This window comes from Anomaloglossus baeobatrachus, chromosome 4 (genome assembly GCF_048569485.1).
Source record: "Anomaloglossus baeobatrachus isolate aAnoBae1 chromosome 4, aAnoBae1.hap1, whole genome shotgun sequence".
Classification (NCBI taxonomy): domain Eukaryota; kingdom Metazoa; phylum Chordata; class Amphibia; order Anura; family Aromobatidae; genus Anomaloglossus; species Anomaloglossus baeobatrachus.
The window spans coordinates 663,784,537-663,806,608 of record NC_134356.1 but is presented as its reverse complement, the minus strand read 5'-3'; the positions used below and the strand labels follow the sequence as shown (position 1 = coordinate 663,806,608).

Genomic DNA, 22,072 nt, shown 5'->3' with positions numbered 1-22,072 from the left:
CCTAACTTCCAGAGATACAACAATGGCCCTCACACTGTCCGGTTCCCAGCAATGAGCTCATCGCTCTTCTTTCCGCCCGCGCTGCTGTGAATAGCTGCATTAGCCTCTTTTGTCACAGCCCATTGGTGCCCGGCTCATAAATCCCTGCATGCCTGTAGACCACAATAGGACTCGTGACCCCTTTCTTCTATCTCCCCGCACAGGGGGCGCAATTTAGTCTAGAATGTCTGTTAATGCCAAGTCCACATTAAGGCTAAGTTCACACTTCAGTTGTTTTGCATCAGTCACATGCGTTGCTTGACGCATGTGACTGATGCGTTGTACAACGGATGACAACGGTGACAAAGAAAAGAATTTCTTTGTCGGACTCCATTGTGTGCTGGGGGCGGAGTTCGGGGGGCAGAGCTGAGGACGTCAGTGCCGCGGTCTGCATGGCTGGGGACAGGTGTGTGTGTATGTGTGTGTGTGTGTGTGTGTGCGAGTGTGTGTGTGTGTGTGTGCGCGTGTGTGTGTGTCTACATGCATGTGTACATGCGGAGAGTGCGGGAGGGGGCGGAGAGTGAGGGGGCGGAGCCGTGGAGCTGGGGACGTCAGTGCCGCGGGGACTGCAGGGCTGGGGACGTGTGAGTGTGTGTCTGAGTGTACAGATGCGGAGTGCGGGAGGGGGCGGAGCCGAGTGGTGAAGTGTCGGCCTCCTTGCACACTGTATCCAGGGTAAATATCGGGTATAAGCAAAGCACTTTTTGCTTGGTTACCCGATATTTATCTTGGATACCAGCTTAGCGCGGGCTCCCTACACCCGTAACCACTGTAAATATCGGGTAACTAACCAAAGCGCATTGCTTGGTTACCCGATGTTTATCCTGGTTACGGGGGCGGGGAGCCAGAGAGCGCATGCGCAGCGAAATCCTACGGATCGCGCTGCTCAAAAAACGTTACATGCTGCGTTGCTCCCACCTGGCGGTCAGTTAAAAAACAACTGACCGCGACGCAGCGGATGCAACGCAGCATCATCAGTCACAATCCGTCACTAATAGAAGCCTATGGGGAAAAACAGGATTCCTGCAAAATATTTTGCAGGATACCGTAATTCCTCAAGGCGACGGATTGTGACTGATGCAAAACAACTGAAGTGTGAACTTAGCCTAAGCCATCCTGAATATATCCAGCAGCCGGCACAGCCACATTACAATTATACCAGGCAGTAGTATAGCAGTCATGCCCGGCAGTGTTACTGCATCCTGAATGCACACACTGCCCTCTAGTGGTGATAATGTATACTGCACCTTGTTAGATCAGTCTAGAAATGAATTTGGAGGCGTCATATGGCCAAAGTAGGGTCTTCTGCTCTAATGAATGAGGCAGTGGTGGAGACGAGGAGGCGGCGGGGTTGTGCAGGCTGGAGCTTTCTTGAAGAGATGGGTTTTCACGTTCCGTCTGAAGGTTCTGAATGTGATGGATAATCAATATCGGGGAATTCCAGAGGATGAGGGATACTCGGGAGGAGATTACGTGAGGAACATACAAGTGCAGAGGAGGGAAGGAGGTGTTAGAATAAATTGGGAGAGATAGATATATATATATATATATATATATATATATAAATATATATATATTTATTTATTATATATATATTTATATATATATATATTTATATTTATTTATTATATATATGGAGGTTAATGGGAAGGTGTCGCTTTTTTTTTTATTTTTGTATTAATACTTACTGATTATGGAATCAATTATTTTTAATACAAAATTAATTACACTGTTTGTTTAGTTTTTATTTAATTCTATTTTTACTGAAGCACTGGGGGCGGCCATCTTGGGGTAATGACAGTTACTCACCTCATTCATGGCAGATCTCAGCGCCGGGGACAGCATTGCCGGGGATAGCATCGCCAGTGACTGGTGAGTATCCCACAAGCAGTGTGTGTGCAGTGACGTCCGGGAGGTCATCCGAGTTCCCAATGAACTCTGATTAACCCGTGAAGTCACTGTCGTGACATCCGCTGTAGCACGGGTGTCAGAGTTCATTAGGAACTCCCATGACGTCCTGGACGTCAGTGCACACACAATTTGCTGGATACTCACCTGTTACCAGGCGATGCTCCTGCTTCCAGGTCTGAGGTGCAGTGAATATTCAATGAGCATAATTAGCGTGGTCAGAAGCAGGAGACAGCAGAGCCTGAGACAGCAGCGCTGGATATAGGTGGATATAGAAAATCTTTTTATTTCAAAGACATGTGTTTTCTCCGGTACGTGTCACACTGGACACACATATGACCATAACCATACATGTGGCTTGTACCTGATTAAATACGGACGTCTGAAACCAGCCTAACACTAAGAGCTCCCTGCTGTGAGCTGCAAACGCCCCCTGGGCTGTCCAGATCACAGCAGAGGGAGGATATCGCCGCCATCTTTGTGGAGCCCACAGCATATGCTGTGTGCTCCACTTTTACCCTGTCACCTGCTCTGGCTGAGGTGAGTACCGGTGCCGGGCAGCGGTGATTGCGCCGTAGCTGATCCTGGCATGCTGCTCCCCACCCCGCCCTCCCCCGCGTGTGCTCACCTCGGGCCTCTGCTCCCGACAGCTTCTCCTCACTGCTCTGTGCTCTGACTGCTGACAGGAGGAACAGCCAAGACACCAGGCTGACAGGACAGGCTGCCAGGACGGAGGTCTGAGGTGAGTGCATGCGGCTTGGAGCGGTGATCGCGGTGTGACCTCTGTAATGCAGTGCCGCTCATGCTGATCACCCCTCCTCAGCGCATGTCACCTTGGACCTTCGATCCTGGGCGTCCGCACAGTATATGGGGGCGCAGGATACAGTGGGACATGGTATACAGGGGTCGCAGGATACAGTGGGGCACTATGCCAGCTGTCCTTAGTGCCACTTTAAACATATTAGGATCACTTTGCAGTCACCAACAAAATGACTCCACACTGTGATCCTAAACTTCATCTTCCCTTATCCTTTTGGAAATATCCCGAATGGGAGGGGGAGGTGACATCACACACCGGAGAGCAGACTCCACCCACTTTTACTGCAGTTGTAATGTGAGCTAGTTCTTCAGTAGATCTGTAGCAGGATTTCAGCATTTGCTCCCCCTAGTGTTTAAGAGTGGAAAACATCAAACTTTTTAAAAAATGTATATATATATATTTTGCGCAATTAAAAACAAATTATAATGTTTAAACAAAATATTAAAACATTAATACTTTACATTTTTTCAGTTATAGATTTTTTTTAATGACACCCTCCCTTTAAAGGACAGACTGTAGAAATGTGAGAGTGTGAGCAAAGGCCACAGAGGAGGATGTTGCAGTAGTCAAGGCGGGATATGATGAGGGCAGCACTAACATTTTAGTAGATTAAGGGTTGAGGAAAGGGCAGATTCTGGAAATATTTTTAAAGTTGGATCCGGGAAGAGTTTGGATAAGCAGTACAAGGAAGAGGCGAGGGTGACTCTGAGGCAGCAGACTTCTGTAAAGGGGGAAAATGTCATTTATTAGGGGAGTGAGGCGAGATGGTGGAAAGAGGAGTTCAATTTTGTCTACATTCAGCTTTAAGAAGCGAGATTAGAAGGTTATGGCTGATAGACACTCCAGGATTCTGGACAGCAGAGGTGACGTCTGGGCCAGAGAGGTAGATCGGAGTGTCATCAGCGCATGTGTGGTACTGAAAGCCATGGGACTTTATGAGTTGTCAGGCCAATGGTATAGATGGAGAAGAGTAAAAGGTCCCAGGACACAGAGCCTTTAAGGATAGAGAAAGAGAGGGCGAGATAACGAGGTACTATGTGAATGAGAGACTATAGAGGTATGAGGAGATCCAGACGACGACAAGGATAATGCATTTTTTTTATGGATGTCAGATTTTAATGAATTCTACTTTTATATTGCCAACAATAGTGCTTGAAAAAGCATTAAGGGAGTATTTGAATGTAAATGAACCATCACCTCACCACAGGATACGCAATTGTTAGATCTGTGTTCATCCTACTACTAGGACCCCACTGATCACCAATTCTGGTGACTTCTGCCCCCCTGTTCTTGTCTTGGCTGTAAGACCAGCGCCAGCAAAAGTTGAATAGAGCAGTCGGTCTCACCTACTTTGATCCTATGGCACAAATAGTGCCGAGCCTGTGCTCTGCGCCACGCTGTCTTTGTCAATACCATCAACATGGGGCAACAAAGTACAAATGTGAGTGGTTGCACCTTTCAACTCTGCAGCCAGTAGAAAAGAAATGTGCATCCAACAGTGTACACAAAAAAAAAAATAGACACTGATAATTTCAGTCTACTGCAAGAAAATATTTTCTTGCAGGTTGTGAGGGACCGCAATGGGCTCAGATGTAACCCCTCCATATCCAAACACCTTTTATTTCCCCTTTCAATTCTGTAGCCATAAAAAAGTGCATTCAACAGTGTCCAAAAAACAAAAATATACTATGATAATTTCAGTCTATTTCCACACAATGTTTTCTTTCAGTTTGTGAGGTACCGTAATGGGCTCAAATATAACCCCTACATATGCAAACACCTTTTAATTCATCTTTCAACTCTGCAACCATAAAAAAAAAAAAAGTGCATTCAACAGTGTACAAAAATAAATACTATGTAACAAGTTCAGTCAATTGCAAGACTTTTTTTTTACAGTTTGTGAGGGACCGCAATGGGCTCATATGTAACCCCTCAATATGCAAACACCTTTTAATTCACTTTTTAAGTTAATTATATAACTTGACCTATTTTTAGTACACACCAGGTTATGAGAGATTACTATTAAACTACAAGCTGCACAGGATCCTGTTTGTTAATGTTTAATTTCATTGTCTGGGTGATGGCGTCTTATGTAATCTTTATGGGCACCGGACTTCGGTTTATTGATATCATCTGTTATAATTAATATGGCAGCTACTGGGATGCAAACCAAATAGATCCTGTGTACCGCTGCTCAGCCTTAATAAAATGATTAATGAACAGTAATGAGTACTGGGATTTTCTCTAATATCGGTATATAGATGGTGTAGCTATCTGAACAATCACCATAGACCTATATTGGTGTTTACTCATGTCAGTAACTCGATCATACAGTGTACCCCTATATTATGAAATTAGAATTTCTGCACTAGAAGCATCACGCTAAACCTGCAAAGGCGAAAATTGTGCAAATGCAGACTCCTTTGGAAAGTCAATTAAGTTTTATTTTTTTTTATTGCATGCGCAAATATGGCCCTATGGAGAGCTAAGTGAAGCATGTCTACTCCATGGATCACAACTTTGTAGTAATGGAACTTTGTGCAGTTCCCAATAGAAAAAAGGTTGGTTAAAAAAAACAATTTATCAGCATCAGTTCCCTAAACAACCATCGCCCCCTAGTGGCACGTTACATTAAGGTCACTCATTCATAGGTTTCTCATTGTATATAGGTAATTTTTACCACATTAAAACTATTCAAGAACATTCTACAACCCCGGGCAAAAATTTCTGGCCTCCCCTGGCTCTGAGGATGTTCATTCAGTTGTTTTTTTGTTTTTTTTAAAACAAGTAAAGAAGATCACAGACGGCACAAAACTAAAGTAATTTCAAATGGCAACTTTCAGGCTTTAAGAAACAAAAAAAAAAAAATCATGAAAACATAATGTACAGCCAGTAATAGTTACTTTTCAAGACCAAACAAGAGGAAAAAATTATGGAATCGCTCAATTATGAAGAAAAAATTATAGAATCATGAAAAACAAACAAAAGAACCCTCCTATAATACATCACTAGTATTTTGTTGCTCCACCTCTGGCTTTTATAACAGCTTGCAGTCTCTGAGGCATGGACTTAATGAGTGACAAACAGTATCATCAATCTGGCTCCAACTTTCTCTGATTGCTGTTGCCAGATCAGCTTTGCAGGTTGGAGCCTTGTCATGGACCATTTTCTTCAACTTCCACCAAAGATTTTCAATTTTGAGATCTGGACTATTTGCAGGCCATGACATTGACCTTGTGTCTTCTTTCAAGGAATGTTTTCTCAGTTTTTGCTCTATGGCAGGATGCATTATTTTGATAAATGATTTCATCATCCCCAAACATCCTTTCAATTGATGGGATAAGAAAAGTGTCCAAAATTTCAATGTACACTTGGGCATTTATTGAAGATGAAAGGACAGCCATCTCCACAGTGCCTTTACCTGACAATACAGCCCCATATTATCAATGACTCTGGAAATTTACATGTTCTCTTCAGGCAGTCATCTTTTTATTGTTTAGCTTTTCTGTATGTAAAGCCCGTTTCCTTTAGGCAGTTTCTTACAGTTCGGTCAGACATTGACTCCAGTTTCCTCCCATTCGTTTTGTGCATTTCCTGTTTTGGAGGCATATTGCTTTAAGTTTCCTATCTTGATGCTTTGATATCTTCCTTGGTCTACCAGTATGTTTGCCTTTAACAACCTTCCCATGTTGTTTGTATTTGGTCCAGATTTTAGATAGCTGACTGAACAACCAACATCTTTTGCAACATTGTGTGATTTACTCGTAAGAGTTTGATAATCCTCTCCTTTGTTTCAATTGACAGCTCTCGTGTTTGAGCCATGATTCATGTCAGTCCACTTGGTGAAACAGCTCTTCAAGGTGTGATCACTCCTTTCTAGATGCAGACTAAAGGCCCAGTCACACTAAACAACTTACCAGCGATCCCAACAACGATACAACCTGATAGCAACTTACAAGCGATCACTAGGAGGTCGCTGGTGAGATGTCACACTAAGCGATGCTCTAGCGATCCCCCCAGCAACCTGACCTGGCAGGGATCGCTGGAGCATCGCTACACGGGTTGCTGGTGAGCGGTCACCCAGGCAGATCTCACCAGCAACCAGTGACCAGCCCCCAGCGCCGCGTGGAAGCGATGCTGCGCTTGGTAACTAAAAAAAAGGTAAATATCGGGTAACCAACCCGATATTTACCTTGGTTACCAGTGCACATCGCTTAGCGCTGGCTCCCTGCACTCCTAGCCACAGTACACATCAGGATAATTACCCGATGTGTACTGTGGCTGCGCGTGCAGGGAGCAGGAGCCGGCTTCTGCGGACGCTGGTAACTACGGTAAACATCGGGTAACCAAGAAGCCCTTACCTTACCAGCGGCTGCCGCTCTCACACTGCCAATGCCAGGCTCCCTGCACTCCTAGCCACAGTACACATCAGGTTAATTACCCGATGTGTACTGTGGCTACGTGTGCAGGGAGCCGGCACTGACAGCGTGAGAGCGGCGGACGCTGGTAACGAAGGTAAATATCAGCTAACCAAGGTAAGGGCTGCTTGGTTACCCGATGTTTACCATAGTTACCAGCCTCCACAGAAGCCGGCTCCTGCTGCTTGCACATTTAGTTGTTGCTCTGTTGCTGTCACACACAGCGATGTGAGCTTCACAGCGGGACAGCAACAACTAAAAAAATGGTCCAGGACATTCAGCAACGACCAACGACCTCACAGCAGGGGCCGGGTTGTTGCTGGATGTCACACACAGCAACATCACTAGCAACATCGCTGCTACGTCACAAAAGTTTTTCCTTAGCAGCGATGTTGCTTAGTGTGACGTGGCCTTAACTAACGAACAAATCTTATCTGATGCAGGCATTGGTTTTGGGAATGAAAATTTACAGGGTCGTTCCATAATTTTCCCCTGTTTGGTCTTGAAAAGTTACTGGCTAGCACATTTTTTTTTTAGTTTCTTAAAGCCAGAAAGTTACCATTTTAATTATTTTAGTTTTGAGCCGTCTGATCTGCTTTTTTTTAAGCAGCTGAATAAACATCCTCAGGAGCAAGGCAACTCCATAATTTTTTTTTTAACCTAGTTATTAATAACAAAAACATAATCAATAATCATTATACAATACATTATGATTATGTTAAACTACAAAATTACAGATAATGTATCTCCTCGAATCCCAAAGTCCAGAATTGTTGCCAGAGGTTGCATAGTTTACAGCTTACTGCCTTGGATACCGACTACCTCAGGAGGTGTTCAGTTTCCTAATCAAGGAGCAGATGCTTTGAAGCCGACCAAAATCAGGACCAATCTTCATTCCCCTTGTGAGGTTTTGATGCTGCCACATTAACCAGCACACCGGTCCAAAAAAAGTGTCAGGATTTTTTTTTTTTCTTCTTTTAAAAGTGCACCATTCTCAGCAAGCCAGACGATAAGCATAGAAAAAAGAAAAAAAAAAAAACAAAAAAACAACCCCACATTGAGTAGTCATGATTGTGGCAAGAAAGAAAAGGGCAATGGTCACCACCTGCGTACATCTATTGATTTGATTAGGAGGTGGATGTGCAGTAACCGGCCGCAAGCAGCACCGGAACCGAGCATTTCCAGCTGCCTGCCGAAAACCGCTGATTAGCGAGGGCAGACCCCGGCCAATCAGACTGACATTGATGACCTATCCTAAGGATGGGCCGTCAATGTTAAGTAGGGACCAACCCCTCTATGGCATTTTCTGAGCATTTCACATTGACTTATTTTAAGTATAGGTCATCATTGTCAGATCAGGGATAAGCAGCCACCTGTCACCATGCTCTAAGCTACGGCCGGATGTTAAGCACGGTGGCTCAGTGGTTAGCACTGCGGTCTTGTGGTGGCTCAGTGGTTAGCACTGCAGTCTTGCAGCGCTGGGGTCCTGGGTTCAAATCCCACCAAGGACACTATCTGCAAGGAGTTTGTATGTTCTCCCCGTGTTTGTGTGGGTTTCCTCCGGGTTCTCTGGTTTCCTACCACACTCCAAAGACATACTGATAGGGAATTTAGATTGTGAACCCCAATGGGGACAGTCTTCCTGATGTATGTAAAGCGCTGCGGAATGTTAGCATTACATAAAAATAAATAATTTATTTAATATTTAAGCGGAGTCAAAATGCACTCTAGACTGGGGTCCATGAGTCTCCCATGATGCCCACTGTTTAAATTCAGTTTGAGTGGTTACATGTACTGTATTTTTTGTTCCTTTAAGTTTTAATGTTGCCCTTTATCCATTTCTATTTAAACTTAAAAAAAAAAAAAAAATCACTGACCACTGAGATTTACAGAATCATACCATATCCTTTTAGAAAGTTTTCAGCAGAGACAGTAATTACCTGCCTATGTATTCCTAAAGAGCTTTTAGGACAGAACCAACCAATCACAATAGGCAATATCACAGCTCACCTACTCCTTCTCCCTCCCAATGAACAACCAATACACAAGATTGAGTCAGACTGCCTCATTTACAGGTGGATTTCCAGAACTGGTAACATGTGAAGAGTGATGGGGGATATTGTGGGTCATTTACCATTTTGTGTGGGTTAATGTTTAGGCGTGGTTCACTGTCCATTATTTGTATTGCTTGTGTGTACATTGTATTGTCTGTAAATAATCACCCCCTGTAGTGCAAGGTTATAGCTTCTTGAAGTGCTTCTGTCCCCAAGTCTGGGGGATGGGGGCCTTGGATCCACCAAACCTCTGCTTACCTGGGGGAGGATTTGAGAGGACAAGGATTGATCCTCTGGGAGGGAAAAGCTGAGGCTGTGGCCAGCATTCCAGAGAGACTGAAAAAACCCAAAACATTTGCCTGGAAAAGGAGCGTTTGAGTATTGTGACTGATCCCCGGGACATTTATGCCATTACTGGATGATTTTACCTTCTGTGGTGGATTTTATGGACCTTCTGTTTTGCTTGGAATAAATGCTCTTTGGATTGTTCATCCATCTCTCGTGCTGGTGTGTGATATGGGAGAAGGACCCAGTCACATGAAGTATGTCAAATTTTGGGTTTAATACAGAACGCCGATTTAAATAGGGAATTTCTGAGAACCAATTTCCTATAAGGGAGTGACCGATGCATCCAGACAGATCTGTCTGCAGATCACTATATACTATTCTATGATAGGGAGGAAACAAATCCCACTGCCAATAGCTGGGCTTCAGAGAGGAGACGTCCCAGAGAGTGACCTCTTGGGTTTTCAGTGTTATTAGATCTCAGTTGTCAATAATATAAGGATGACGCACGATGCTACAGGAATTAGTAACTTTTTTTATTTAAACAATACTAAGTGCTGGCATCTCCCCGGGCAGAGGATGGAGGTGGCAGCAGCGGGGGTCAGTGCACATGAGGAGCCCTCACACCGCAGGGGACACTTCAGGAGTCCGGGTGGATCAGTTCTCCTTGGAGAAGTATTCCTTACTGTCCTTCACATTGGGTTTGATTGTGCGACTGCCGGGTTTCCATCCTGCCGGACATACTACAAGGAGGGGGGGGGGGAAATAAATAAATTCATTAGTTTGTAACATCTCCCTTCTGCATCCAGAAGCTCCAGCCCTGCCCCGAGCCAATAACACAGCAACATAGGAGCATTAAAAAAAAAAAAAAAAAAGTATTTTCTGGATTGTAAGATGCAGTTTTGTTCCCCTTAAAACAGGGGGGGGGATAAATTGGGGGTGCATCATACAAAACAGACATGTCTTACTTACAAGGGTGGATGTGGTGCAGCAGGGTCATAGGAGGCAAGGTCACAGGATGGGCTTGGGGGTGTTGCGGTGGGCGCCATTGATCTGCAGGTGGGCTACAGGGGGTGTTGTGGCAGCAGGCACCATTGATTTGCGGGGGTAACACTGCAGTGGAGCGACTCCGGAGGGTCACAGGATGGGGTTTCTCTGCGGCGGGTGAATTGAGCTGACTACAGGCTCCATTGAATCACCTGCGGTTGACTTCAAGAAAATGGACACCGAGTCCCATCTGTGCATGCGCCGCCCTTGTGGTCATTTCCTTGAAGTAAATCTCATTAACTGTGGGTGAGTCAACGGAGGCCAGTCATATCAATGGCACCAGCCACCGAGACACCCCATCCTGTGACCTTCCCGAGTCACCCCCAAAGGCTGCCGGCAGATCAATGGCACCCACTGCCGCGACACCCCCCCCCCCCCGAGCCCACAGTATCGCCAACCCTCCTGAGGTGCTGCACCACCGCTGCTCCCCCCGGGGAGTTATTACAAGACACACACTTTGTTAAAATAAGGTTCTCTAATAATCAAAATTATTTTTTTCCTATTTTCCTCCAGATTTGCGGTGTCTTATAAAAACGAAAAATACAGTAAGTGAAGAGCCAGAGGTAAGTAATGAATATAATTTTGGTCCAAAGTCCATATACATCAGTCATAACCGGTACCACAATGCAGACATTTCCTACCACAAAACCCAACATTAAGCTTATGGAGGGGCCGTCTCTCACCTTCTCCGTGTTTGTCGGTGAACTGGAACGCCTGCACCAGCCGCAGCACCTCATCTACACAGCGACCAACCGGCAGATCGTTGATGGTAATCTGGCGGAGGATGCCCTTAGCATCGATGATAAACAGACCCCTAATAAGAGAACAAGGTCAGCCTCAGCGGAGGAGGATTCATTTATAACAGGGGCAGGCATATCATTAGTGCAGCAGCACAGAGGGGCCCATTTCTATCTCCAGAGCAGGTGCAATTGGGCAGTATGAGAAGCTTTTGGGCTGCAAAAGGCCCATATATTGTTTTTCCACAGAGGCCTTTTTATGCCAGTGTATTCTATTTATACAAACCCCTTACCTGTATGCAACGCCATCCTCCTCCTTCAGGACACCGTAGTCCTTGGAGATTGTGTGCTTCAGGTCTGACAGCAGAGGGATGTTCATGGGGCCCAGACCCCCATCCTTGCGGGGAACATTAGTCCTGAGAAGAGAGATCCATTACAGATTACATCTTCTAGTCCTGCAGCTTTACACAGAAAATTAAAGGGGTTGTCCACCAGCTGACATACCAAGATTAGCAGTTTCCCAGCTCCTGAAGTTACTGGATATACAAGCATGAATCCAGACACCATAGTGCCCTACACTTAAGGGGTCGATCCTATGCAAGTGAATGAGCACAAAGCTGCAGTTCCAAGAGTGGCCACTACACTGCACAGCGCCAAGGCATCCTGGCTCTACACTGTACATCCAGCCACTGCTAATGAGTGTGGGAAAACAGACTCCCCCCCCCCCCCCCCCCCCGAAGACAGACCTCCCCCTCCCCCCCGAAGACAGACCTCCCCCTCCCCCCCGAAGACAGACCTCCCCCTCCCCCCCCCGAAGACAGACCTCCCCCCGAAGACAGACTCCCCTTTATTTATATAGCGCTATTAATTCCACAGCGCTTCATACATTGTGAGCCCCGATGGGGACTGTGTTGCCAATCTAAAGTCCCTATCAGTATGTTTTTAGAGTATGTGAGGAAACCGGAGAACCCAGAGGAAACCCACAGAGACACGGGGAGAACATACAAAACTCCTGGCAGATGTTGTCCTTTGTGGAATTGAACCCAGAACCCCAATGTTGCAAGACTGCAGTGCTAACCACGGAGCCACCACAAGACTGCAGTGCTAACCACGAAGCCACCGTGCCGCATTAATCTGATCAAGAACCACCATTAACAGCCTGGACGACCCCTATAGTCAGTGCAATGAGGTACTCTGTTTGGATGCCACTGTCCTCAATATACAGCACAGAAAGTGTTAATCCAGAGTCAGCGTTACCTGTGATCCCAGTAGCTGGAGTTCTACATCCAGTGTAAGTTACACTATATTTCATACACAAGCGTCTATTTTAAGTCTGACCCTATTGTCATGCTGAGGAATGTAAATGTACGCCGGCGACAGGAGGAGATCTGGGTAATGGCATTCTCCACCATATCTGCAGAGGGCGCACGCCAGAGCTGCCGTATCAATTACAGAGGTAATAAGACGTGAAGGGCCACAACAAGGACGCCCGGGGCACAGAGCCCGGATCAGGCTGCTAGGATGGTCGATATAAGGCCTAAGCCACACGGCGAGAAAAACAGTGCGAGTGGAGTGAGAAAACATCGCATTCCCCTCTGACCAATTCTAGCCTGTGTGTCAGCACACATGAGCAATTTTCTCAGCCCTAATCGGACCGAGAAAACAATCGCAGCATGGTGTGATTGTAAGCTGAGTCTCTCTCTCGCACCCATTCAAGTGAATGGGGCCAGAGGAAAAAAAAAAAAAAAAAAAAAAAAAAAAAACACGCACTGCACTCGCGGTACACCGGTGTACCGCTAGTGCAGTGAGAGAATGGCAATAGCCGGCTATGCAGGAGAGAGGGAGAGTGCCAAGTGCTGGCCCGCCCCCCGCAGCTGAGGTCTGCTCGCATGAACGGACCCCAGTAACAAGGACACACGCATGACACTCGGCTCTGCTGTACTGCCAGCACGAGCAGAGTGTCATGCAAGGGGATCGCAGTAGTCCCCGTGTGGCCCCAGCCTAACTGTAGAGATGGCTGACAATCCTTAAGAGCAAGACGCTTATCTCAGAGACCAGATACCGGCAGCAGCCATAAAGCAGCATAAAGGCCCACACCACCTACACCGATGAGCAGCAACACAGCGGCTGCAGTCAGCAGATAATACATCTCTGCAGATTCGTTATGTGCATTGTGGAGGGTGGTGTAGATAAGGGCAGACACTGCCCACGATTACCACCTCCACGCCCTGCACTATTCTGCTGAGTTTTCAGGATCTTCTATTAACTCATTCACCACTTACATAAGCCAGACATTGCATTTAGTGCTCCACAAAGGGACGTTTTCTGAGTACATGGCAGCAGTTTCCATCCATTGCAAAACTATAGCGCTCCAGAGGCTGACAATGGGCACCTTGCTACGTTTAAGGTTTGCCTAAATAATTAGTCTGCAGCTACTGCACTTCATTATGCATCTGCACAGATCAGGTTTTGCAGAGAATAGAGCATTTAAAAAGTGTTTGTTACAGGGCAGCTCACACAGCACAGCAGTAACTGCACGCCAACGACTAAGCACGCATGCAGGACTGGGGGGGACTAATGACAAAGGCCGGACCACAAGATACCTGCCGGTTGTGCACATGTCCTGTAAGACACCTCAACAGGACGTCATCAACACAACATACAAAAAGATCTGGATAAGATGTCAGAATGGGCAGATACTTGGCAAATGAGATTTAATGTTGATAAATGTAAAGTAATGCACCTAGGACGGAGTAATCCTATATCTGTGTATACATTAAATGGAAGTAAACTCGGGACTACAGAACAGGAGAAGGACTTGGGTATTCTCATTACAAATAAGCTGAGCAGCAGCACTCAATGTCAGGCAGCAGCTGCTAAAGCAAACAAGATTCTAGGGTGTATAAAAAGAGAGATTAGATCCCGTGATCCCAACGTATTGTTACCCCTCTATAAATCACTTGTAAGGCCACATCTGGAATACGGGATCCAGTTTTGGGCTCCACATTTTAAAAAGGACATTCAGAAGTTAGAGTCAGTTCAAAGGCGGGAAACTAGATTACAAGGAATGGAGCCGCCTGTATGATGACAGGTTGAAAAAGTTAGATATGTTTAGCTTAGAAAAAAAACACGTCTCAGAGGAGATCTCATTTATATGTATAAATACACGTGTGGTCAATATAAAGGACTGGCACATGACTTATTCCTTCCAAAGACAGTACTAAGGACCAGGGGGCACTCACTGCGGGTGGAAGAAAAGCGATTCCGACAGCTAAATAGGAAAGGGTTCTTTACAGTTAGAGCAGTCAGACTGTGGAATGCGACCACAAGAGGTAGTAATGGCCGATACTATAACAGCTTTATATCAGGGCGGAGGATTTCCTCAGTACACAACATTGTTGGTTATAAATGACTTAGTGACTAAATGTAGAACTGGTGGAGGAAGAGGGAACTAGATGGACCGAGGGCTTTTTTTCAACCTAAGTAACTATGTAACTCACCTGCCATTCAGGGAATCTGGCAGGAGAAGCCCTTTAAGGGGAACCAGGCACCAGATTTGTCCCCTATAAGCTGCAGCCACCATCAATGAGCCTTTATATATGGCATTCTAGAATACTGTATATAAGAGCCCAGGCCGCCTTGTATATTAAAAAAATAAAACCCTTTTATTGTACTGACCTGAGGGGCGGTCCGGTCCAATAGGCATCATTGACCTCGATCCGGCACCTTCTCTCTTCCTTCCTTCCCTGTCCTTAATAGCTCTGGATGATGAACCCCAAGTCATCCACAGTCCACCATTGCGCTCCTGCACAGGCGCACTTTGATGTGAGCAAAGTACTGTTATGCGTAGGCACAAGGAAAGGTCAAAGCTCGCCCGCACATGCGCACTACAATGCTTTGCTCTGCCCTCACACGCACACAATGGAGGCCTCTGTGTGGATGATGTAGAATGCATCATCCACATGGTAAGGAGAGCTGCCACTGCACAGCATAGAGGAACCGTGGGACCCGAGACCAGCGACTCCCATTGGACCGGACCGCCCCCTGGTGAGTGTAATAAGTCTTTCTACAGTATACAGAGCTGCCTGGGCACTTGTTTATGGTATTCTAGAATGCTGTATATAAGAGCACACCGGTGGTGGTCACAGGTTTGATTTAACCCTAGAACGCATACCTGGGGCCTCGCAGGCATGTCTATGGTAGATTTCTATGGTTGCGCGTTCTAGGGTTAAGTATTTCTGTGTTACATCTGATGGCAGCATTAATTCATAGAGTAGCACCATGTGAACTACAATTCCCAGAAAGTCCGATCTCACCATGCCAGGTGCGAGAAGTGCGAATCTACAGAAGCTCCGATGACTTCACAGCCGATCTTCCGAAACTCCTCCGCGTGGTCACTGAAGGCGATGATCTCGGTGGGGCAGACGAAGGTGAAATCCAGAGGATAGAAGAACAGGACGACGTATTTACCTGTCAAGGAAAGAAAACAGAACAGTGATGTCACCACAATATATACAGGAGCCCCCAGCACTCAGTCCTCTGATGTGACTGTCACTTTAATCACCCCATCTGGATTCCTCCGCAGTACCCCCTTCCTTATATCGTGAATCCTCTATTAGGCCATGTGCGCACTAGGCAGTTTTACCCGCAGAAATTTCTTGAGAAAGGTTTGAAATCTTTCTGCAGACATTTCCCAGCAAAACCTATGGGAACAAAAATATAGCTGTGCGCACACTGCGGATTTTTCTCAACATTTCTTGAGAAAATGAGCGTGTCCATTATTTTCCGCAGGTAGCTCCGGTATACCCCTGGAATTTCACTCCATTCACTAATGTAATCGCGAAAAACCAGGGGTATACCGCAGCTAGCAAATGATGTGCGGTATACCCCCGGTATAGCTGCGATTTACCTGCGGTAATGCTCATCGCTGCCTGCGGTTTTACAGGAAGTGATGTCATTATGCCAGAAGAGGAGCAGAGTAAACACACATCACACTCCCTGGACGCCGTACAGAAGCACTTCCGTGTGACCTCCAGGTGCCCGTGCAGTCTGTGTCCCGCTCCGGCCCCACTGCTACCTGCCCTGCTGTGTGTCAGTGTCTGCCCGCAGTATCAGCAGCTTGTCACGCTGCGGCGCAGGCAGACACTGACACAAGTGCGTGCAGCCGCAGGGATGACGGGCGCTGCTGTCAGGTGGTGAGATGAGATCATTACCTGCTGTGACGATCTCCTGCCTCCTGACGTCACCGCTGTCACTGCCGTCTATGCCAGTCTCGCGAGTGGCCCGAGACTGTCACTAGCGGTGACGTCACGGGCTCTCGCGATACTGCTGAGAACGCGGCGGGCATAAAAGGCAGTGACAGCGCTGATGGCAGGACTGCAGGAGATCACCACAGCAGGTAATGGTCTCATCTAACCTCCTGACAGCAGCACTTGTCATGCCCTGCAGTGACCTGGGCTGACCCATTGATGTTCGCTCAGGTCACTGCATTACTCTCTCGCCAATGGGGAACATTCTGTTCATGGACTGGGACAGTGACTATGGTATGGATCGCCGTGGGACCCCCCCTGTTTGGATTACACCGGACCAGGATTTGATTGTTCTTGTCAATAAATTGGTTAAAGAGGGAATGTGGGGAGTGTTTTTTTCCAAATAAAACTTTTTTTGTTGTTTATTTTATATTTCTTACTGACTGGGTTGGTAATGTTGGGTATCTGATAGATACCGGACATCACGAACCCCAGGGCTTGATGCCAGGTGACATTACACATCTGGCATCAACCCCATATATTACCCAGTTTGCCACCGCACCAGGGCAACGGGATGAGTTGGGGCGAAGCGCCAGGATTGGCACAACTAATGGATGCACCACTTCTGGGGCAGCTGCAGCCTGCTATTTTTAGGCTGTGGAGTGTCCAATAACAGTGGACCTCCCTAGTCTGAGAATATCAAACCCCAGCTGTCCGCTTTACCTTGGCTGGTGATCCAATTTGGGGAGGACCCCACGTTTTTTGTTTTAAATTATTTATTTAATGTAAAATAACAGCATGGGGTGCCCTCTGTTTGAGATTACCAGCCAAGGTGAAGCTGCCAGCTGTGGTTTGCAGGCTGCAGCCGTCTGCTTTACCCTAGCTGGCTACAAAAATAGGGGGCCCCCACGTAATTTTTTTTTTTTAAATTATTTATTTTTTGGCTAAATACAAGGCTAGGCACCCTTTAGTGCCACATGAAAGTCACTAAAGGGTGCCAGCTTAGAATATGCAGGGGGGTGGGACATTATATAGGTCTTTCTCATCTATCTATCCATTCATCTATCCATCTTTCCCTCTATCCATTATCTGTATCGATTATCTATTATCTATATTTATTTCTGTTCAGCATAAAAAAAAAACAGGGACCAACCTGCGGAAAAAAAACTCGGAAAAGCCGCAGCAAAACCACATGCGTTTTTCCCGCGGATTTGGTGCGGGTTTTTAGCGCAGGTGCGGTAATCTTTAACTCCCAGAAGTTTCTCAAGAAATTCTCTTGAGAAATATCACTTTTATAGTGCGCACACAGCCTAAGGCAATTACAGAAAAGTCCCCAATACTGGAAGCATCAGATGAAGCATCACATTGGATGCACCTCTCCAATGCCATGCAGCAATATTGATCTTAGTGAAGCAGCCGGAAGGAGGAGGGGGTCTCAGGTCAGACCACCATTGACCTAGCCGTCATTGATTAGATCCATCAATGGGAGTCTAGCAACAAGCACCCGGCCTTGCAGGGGGATCTAATCTCTAACCAGTGATAACTGATTTAGTCACTGTTCTGTAAAAACTAACGATTTATCAAATATGCTAATAAGTCTGCTAAGTGCACCCTGGGTGAGGCCGAGTGGCTCCATTTGCAGCTCTGCCCATTATATGTGCATGTGCCCACCTCTTTCACTGGGGAGTGACAGCACAGTCTTGTTGATGGGGGAGCAATCTTCAGAATAAAGCTGAAGCAACCTGTGTGGTGGCAGCAAATGCAAAAACAGTGTAAAGCAGTGTAGAGTCTCTTGACTACACCCAGGGTACACTGAGCAGACTAACGCGACAAATATTCTGCAAAAAGTGACATTTTAAGGATTAGATCACCAGAAGGCCGGGTGCTGGTGTCAAAAGGGCCATTTGCGCATTTTGTAGTTTCCAGAAAGAGAAATTTATTTCAGAAATGCTCAAAGCGCAGATGACAGGGAGAAGGGGGGGGCGGGGGGGGATAGGATGAGGCGCAGATGACAGGGAGAAGGGGGGGGGGCGGGGGGGATAGGATGAGGCGCACCTGACAGGGAGGAAGGGGGGGGATAGAATGAGGCGCACCTGACAGGGAGGAAGGTGGGGGGGGATGATAGGATGAGGCACACCTGACAGGGAGGAAGGTGGGGGAGATGATAGGATGAGGCGCACCTGACAGGGAGGAAGGGGGGGATAGGATGAGGCGCACCTGACAGGGAGGAAGGGTGGGCGGAGGGGGGGGGGGGTGGAATAGGATGAGGCACACCTGACAGGGAGGAAGGGTGGGGGGGGGAATAGGATGAGGCACAGATGACAGGGAGGCATAGGATGAGGCACAGATGACAGGGAGGAAGGGGTGGGCGGGGGGGCATAGGATGAGGCACAGATGACAGGGAGGAAAGGGTGGGGTGCAGAGGATGAGGCATAGGCCAGTGAAGAAGGGGAGACAGAGGGGGGGGGCAAGGCACAGGCCAGGGAGGAGGAGAAGCAGCACAGGATGGAGGGGGGCACAGCACTCACCCCTGTAGTCAGCCAGCTTAATCTCCTTGAACTCGCCTTTCACCACTGCAGTGGCCTGGAAATCAGGAGCGGGCTTTCCAATGTGAGCGTTACCGGCTGCCATGATGTCTGGGGAAGGGAGATAAATATTGAACACAATAGTATGGAGAATTATCCACAGTAAATACTGCAATTATTAGCTATATACCCATACACAATATATAGACAGGACAGTATAGGAGAAGCCGCAGTGTCAAATGAGGAGCACTAGCTCCATCACTATACCCATCAATAGGGCTATAGCAGCCATCACTGACCCGCAGCCGGCACCACTCACCTCCCTCTTCCGTGTCTCACCACACTGCGCGGGCCCCTCACAGACTGACCCTTATACATCCCCGGACCGTACCACTGAGGGAAAAGGGGGGAGCGATCGTTTGCGGCTCACCGTTATATTAAACGAATGTACATTCAGCTCATCACACCGCGATCGTGATAACGGAATAAGACGGTGACGTCAGAAGGGCGGCAAGATGTAACTGAGCGGAGAGACTCAAAAAACTCTCCCCCGTTATACGCTGCTGAATAGTCTCGTCCACACCTGCCGCCTTCTTCTCACAGCATCCTCTGTGAGGGGCGAGGTCACGTGCTGCGGCCCTGTACGCTGTATATACAATATATGGGGTCACACAGCCCTCCTGTATATACAATATATGGGGTCACACACAGCCCTCCTGTACACTGTATATACAATATATGGGGTCACACACAGCCCTCCTGTATACTGTATATACAATATATGGGGTCACACAGCCCTCCTGTATACTGTATATACAATATATGGGGTCACACAGCCCTCCTGTATACTGTATATACAATATATGGGGTCACACAGCCCTCCTGTACACTGTATATACAATATATGGGGTCACACAGCCCTCCTGTATACTGTATATACAATATATGGGGTCACACACAGCCCTCCTGTATACTGTATATACAATATATGGGGTCACACACAGCCCTCCTGTACACTGTATATACAATATATGGGGTCATACAGTCCTGTATACTGTATATACAATATATGGGGGTCACACACAGCCCTCCTGCACACTGTATATACAATATATGGGGTCACACACAGCCCTCCTGTACACTGTATATACAATATATGGGGTCACATACAGCCCTCCTGTACACTGTATATACAATATATGGAGTCACACACAGCCCTCCTGTACACTGTATATACAATATATGGGGTCACACACAGCCCTCCTGCACACTGTATATACAATATATGGGGTCACACACAGCCCTCCTGCACACTGTATATACAATATATGGGGTCACACACAGCCCTCCTGTACACTGTATATACAATATATGGGGTCACACACAGCCCTCCTGTACACTGTATATACAATATATGGGGTCACACACAGCCCTCCTGCACAGTGTATATACAATATATGGGGTCACACACAGCCCTCCTGTATACTGTATATACAATATATGGGGTCACACATAGCCCTCCTGTACACTGTATATACAATATATGGGGTCACACACAGCCCTCCTGTATACTGTATATACAATATATGGGGTCACACATAGCCCTCCTGTACACTGTATATACAATATATGGGGTCACACACAGCCCTCCTGTACACTGTATATACAATATATGGGGTCACACACAGCCCTCCTGCACACTGTATATACAATATATGGGGTCACACACAGCCCTCCTGTATACTGTATATACAATATATGGGGTCACACACAGCCCTCCTGTACACTGTATATACAATATATGGGGTCACACACAGCCCTCCTGCACACTGTATATACAATATATGGGGTCACACACAGCCCTCCTGTACACTGTATATACAATATATGGGGTCACACACAGCCCTCCTGTATACTGTATATACAATATATGGGGTCACACATAGCCCTCCTGTACACTGTATATACAATATATGGGGTCACACACAGCCCTCCTGCACACTGTATATACAATATATGGGGTCACACACAGCCCTCCTGTATACTGTATATACAATATATGGGGTCACACATAGCCCTCCTGCACACTGTATATACAATATATGGGGTCACACATAGCCCTCCTGTACACTGTATATACAATATATGGGGTCACACACAGCCCTCCTGTACACTGTATATACAATATATGGGGTCACACACAGCCCTCCTGCACACTGTATATACAATATATGGGGTCACACACAGCCCTCCTGTACACTGTATATACAATATATGGGGTCACACACAGCCCTCCTGTATACTATATATACAATATATGGGGTCACACATAGCCCTCCTGTACACTGTATATACAATATATGGGGTCACACACAGACCTCCTGCACACTGTATATACAATATATGGGGTCACACACAGCCCTCCTGTACACTGTATATACAATATATGGGGTCACACATAGCCCTCCTGTACACTGTATATACAATATATGGGGTCACACACAGCCCTCCTGTACACTGTATATACAATATATGGGGTCACACACAGCCCTCCTGCACACTGTATATACAATATATGGGGTCACACACAGCCCTCCTGTATACTGTATATACAATATATGGGGTCACACATAGCCCTCCTGTACACTGTATATACAATATATGGGGTCACACACAGCCCTCCTGCACACTGTATATACAATATATGGGGTCACACACAGCCCTCCTGTACACTGTATATACAATATATGGGGTCACACACAGCCCTCCTGTATACTGTATATACAATATATGGGGTCACACATAGCCCTCCTGTACACTGTATATACAATATATGGGGTCACACACAGCCCTCCTGCACACTGTATATACAATATATGGGGTCACACAGCCCTCCTGCACACTGTATATACAATATATGGGGTCACACACAGCCCTCCTGCACACTGTATATACAATATATGGGGTCACACACAGCCCTCCTGTATACT

The 22,072-nt window shown here is 46.5% G+C and overlaps 2 protein-coding genes across 3 annotated transcripts in view; one reads left to right on the top strand and one right to left on the bottom strand.

Moving 5' to 3' along the window:
- Positions 1–10,036: 10,036 nt before the first annotated feature.
- Positions 10,037–19,632, bottom strand: PRDX2 (peroxiredoxin 2). Of its 2 annotated transcripts, none has more exons than XM_075346599.1 (6): positions 19,513–19,632; positions 19,086–19,193; positions 15,625–15,778; positions 11,602–11,724; positions 11,255–11,385; positions 10,037–10,267 (listed from the first exon to the last, which is right to left on the bottom strand). In XM_075346599.1, the coding sequence occupies exons 2-6, from the start codon at positions 19,186–19,188 to the stop codon at positions 10,182–10,184; spliced, it is 597 nt and encodes a 198-aa protein (XP_075202714.1). In that variant the 5' UTR covers positions 19,189–19,193; positions 19,513–19,632; the 3' UTR covers positions 10,037–10,181. The 2 variants fall into 2 exon arrangements, with proteins under 2 accessions (XP_075202714.1, XP_075202713.1); XM_075346598.1 differs by lacking the exon at positions 19,513–19,632 and adding an exon at positions 19,402–19,503.
- The window catches only part of RNASEH2A (ribonuclease H2 subunit A), an 81,682-nt gene continuing 70,692 nt past the window's right edge, over positions 11,083–22,072 (top strand). The window contains exon 1 of the mRNA XM_075346597.1: positions 11,083–11,134. The gene's annotated coding sequence lies outside the window, so the exon portion shown is untranslated. The remainder of the gene's footprint in view (positions 11,135–22,072) is intronic.